Source organism: Scyliorhinus torazame, chromosome 3, assembly GCF_047496885.1.
Source record: "Scyliorhinus torazame isolate Kashiwa2021f chromosome 3, sScyTor2.1, whole genome shotgun sequence".
Classification (NCBI taxonomy): domain Eukaryota; kingdom Metazoa; phylum Chordata; class Chondrichthyes; order Carcharhiniformes; family Scyliorhinidae; genus Scyliorhinus; species Scyliorhinus torazame.
This window is the reverse complement of record NC_092709.1, coordinates 209259356-209261682: the sequence shown is the minus strand read 5'-3', so window position 1 is coordinate 209261682 and position 2327 is coordinate 209259356. Positions and strand designations below refer to the sequence as shown.

Genomic DNA, 2327 nt, shown 5'->3' with positions numbered 1-2327 from the left:
GACGGAAAACAATATTGAAATGAGGCCCAGAAACAAGGCAAAGAAAGTGGAAATAAAATCAAGAAAGTCAGTGAAAATTTAGTTCTTTTTACATTTAGATTTTGGAGCATTGATATTGGAAAGTACATACAGATGAAGCATCAAATTGGGACTCATAGTCCCTCTATGTTAATGTCTGTGATATCCACACGCCATGGATGAAATTTGGGTATACTTGGATATTCAAACATTTTAATTCACTGAATTAATGATGCTTAATTAGGGAGAGTACTGAGTACTTGAGAACCCTAAGTACTTGAGAATTTCCTAGTTAACAGTAATAGTGAAGATGGCGTCCCAAGTGCGTCAGAACTACCACAAGGACTGTGAGGATGCTGTTAACAAGCAGATCAACCTGGAGCTCTATTCCTCCTATGTTTACCTCTCCATGTCCTCTTACTTTGACCGGGATGATGTTGCCCTGCGTCACTTTGCTGAGTTCTTCAAGGAGCAGTCCCATGAGGAACGGGAACAAGCTGAGAAACTGATGGAATTCCAGAATAAACGTGGAGGCCGCTTTGTCCTGGAAGACATCAAGAAACCAGAGCAGGATGAGTGGAGCAACGGTCTGGAGGCAATGCAGAGAGCTCTGCAGATGGAGAAGAATGTGAACCAGAGTTTGCTGGATCTGCACAAACTCTCCTCTGGGAAGACCGACCCTCATCTTTGTGACTTCCTGGAGACTCACTACTTGGATGAACAAGTGAAGATGATCAAGAAGCTCGGAGATCACATCACCAACCTGAAGAGACTGGGAGCCCCTGAGAATGGCACGGGAGAGTACCTGTTTGACAAGCTCACTCTGGGGGAGACTGACTGAACTGACTGTGGGGGCAAGAATCTTATTGTGTTTGGGATCATATTTGTATCACAGAACTTTGGACCTGCCAGTTTGTGATGTTGTACGAGGAAAGGTTGAGGGTGCTAGGCCTTTTCTCATTAGAGCGGAGGGGCGACTTGATAGAGGTTCATAAGATGATCAGGGGAATAGATAGAGTAGACAGTCAGAGACTTTTTCCCCAGGTGGAACACACCATTACAAGGGGACATAAATTTAAGGTGAAAGGTGGAAGATATAGGAGGGATATCAGAGGTAGGTTCTTTACCCAGAGAGTAGTGGGGGCATGGAATGCACTGCCTGTGGAAGTAGTTGAGTCGGAAACATTAGGGACCTTCAAGCAGCTGTTGGATAGGTACATGGATTACGGGAAAATTATATAGTGTAGATTTATTTGTTCTTAAGGGCAGCACGGTAGCATTGTGGATAGCACAATTGCTTCACAGATCCATGGTCCCAGGTTCGATTCCGGCTTGGGTCATTGTCTGTGCGGAGTCTGCACGTCCTCCCCGTGTCTGCGTGGGTTTCCTCCGGGTGCTCCGGTTTCCTCCCACAGTCCAAAGATGTGCGGGTTAGGTGAATTGGCCAATGATAAATTGCCCTTAATGTCCAAATTGCCCTTGGTGTTGGGTGGAGGTGTTGAGTTTGGGTAGGGTGCTCTTTCCAAGAGCTGATGCAGACTCAAAGGGCCGAATGGCCTCCTTCTGCACTGTAAATTCAATGATAATCTATGATTAATCTAGGACAAAGGTTCGGCACAACATCGTGGGCCGAAGGGCCTGTTCTGTGCTGTATTTTCTATGTTCTATGTTCTATATTCTATGAGTACTGCATGAGAAATTGGGATGAACTTGCTAAGGGCCCTACTGGTTCTTATATATTTGCATGAGATTATGAGGAACTTGGATAACTACATGATTGACTCATGAGCTATGGACCTCCTTCCCATGCATTCCCCCACTAGATGATCAGAAATGTTGGTTAATTTGACGAGAAATCCCATGCAAATTCTCAACATTGTTGCCATCACAAGCGTGATTCTGCAAATATGCTGTTGCATGAGTTGTGGATGTCAGATTTTCAGTCTGCAGCTGGGAGGGCAGCTTTGAATATGTTTGTTTTTTGTTCGATCTGGTGGAATTGAGATGGGTGCTTACACTGATAAATTACTAAGATAGTTGCATATGACTAGAATATAGTGAAAGCAGAAGAGAGTTGAGAGGTCACTCTGCCCGGGTTAGACCTGTATTTTAGAGAACACCATACCCTCAGTCACCCTATGATCATAAACAAAATTTACTGGCAGAAATTATTGACTGGAACTGCCAGTTAACGAATGCATATCCAGTCCAATTAAACACAATGGGTGAGAGTGCAAAGCTGAGAGTTTGGTGAGTGGGGGAGTTTAAAGTGTTAACCTTCTTCTTGTAAAATCTAGCCCATTCTGTAA

At 44.1% G+C, this 2327-nt stretch overlaps 1 protein-coding gene across 1 annotated transcript; it reads left to right on the top strand.

Annotated features, from left to right (window-relative positions):
- Positions 1–320: 320 nt before the first annotated feature.
- LOC140409571 (ferritin heavy chain B-like) lies at positions 321–864 on the top strand. Its single transcript, XM_072497943.1, has one exon. The coding sequence runs from the start codon at positions 329–331 to the stop codon at positions 857–859; it is 531 nt and encodes a 176-aa protein (XP_072354044.1). The 5' UTR covers positions 321–328; the 3' UTR covers positions 860–864.
- The last annotated feature ends 1463 nt before the right edge of the window (positions 865–2327 follow it).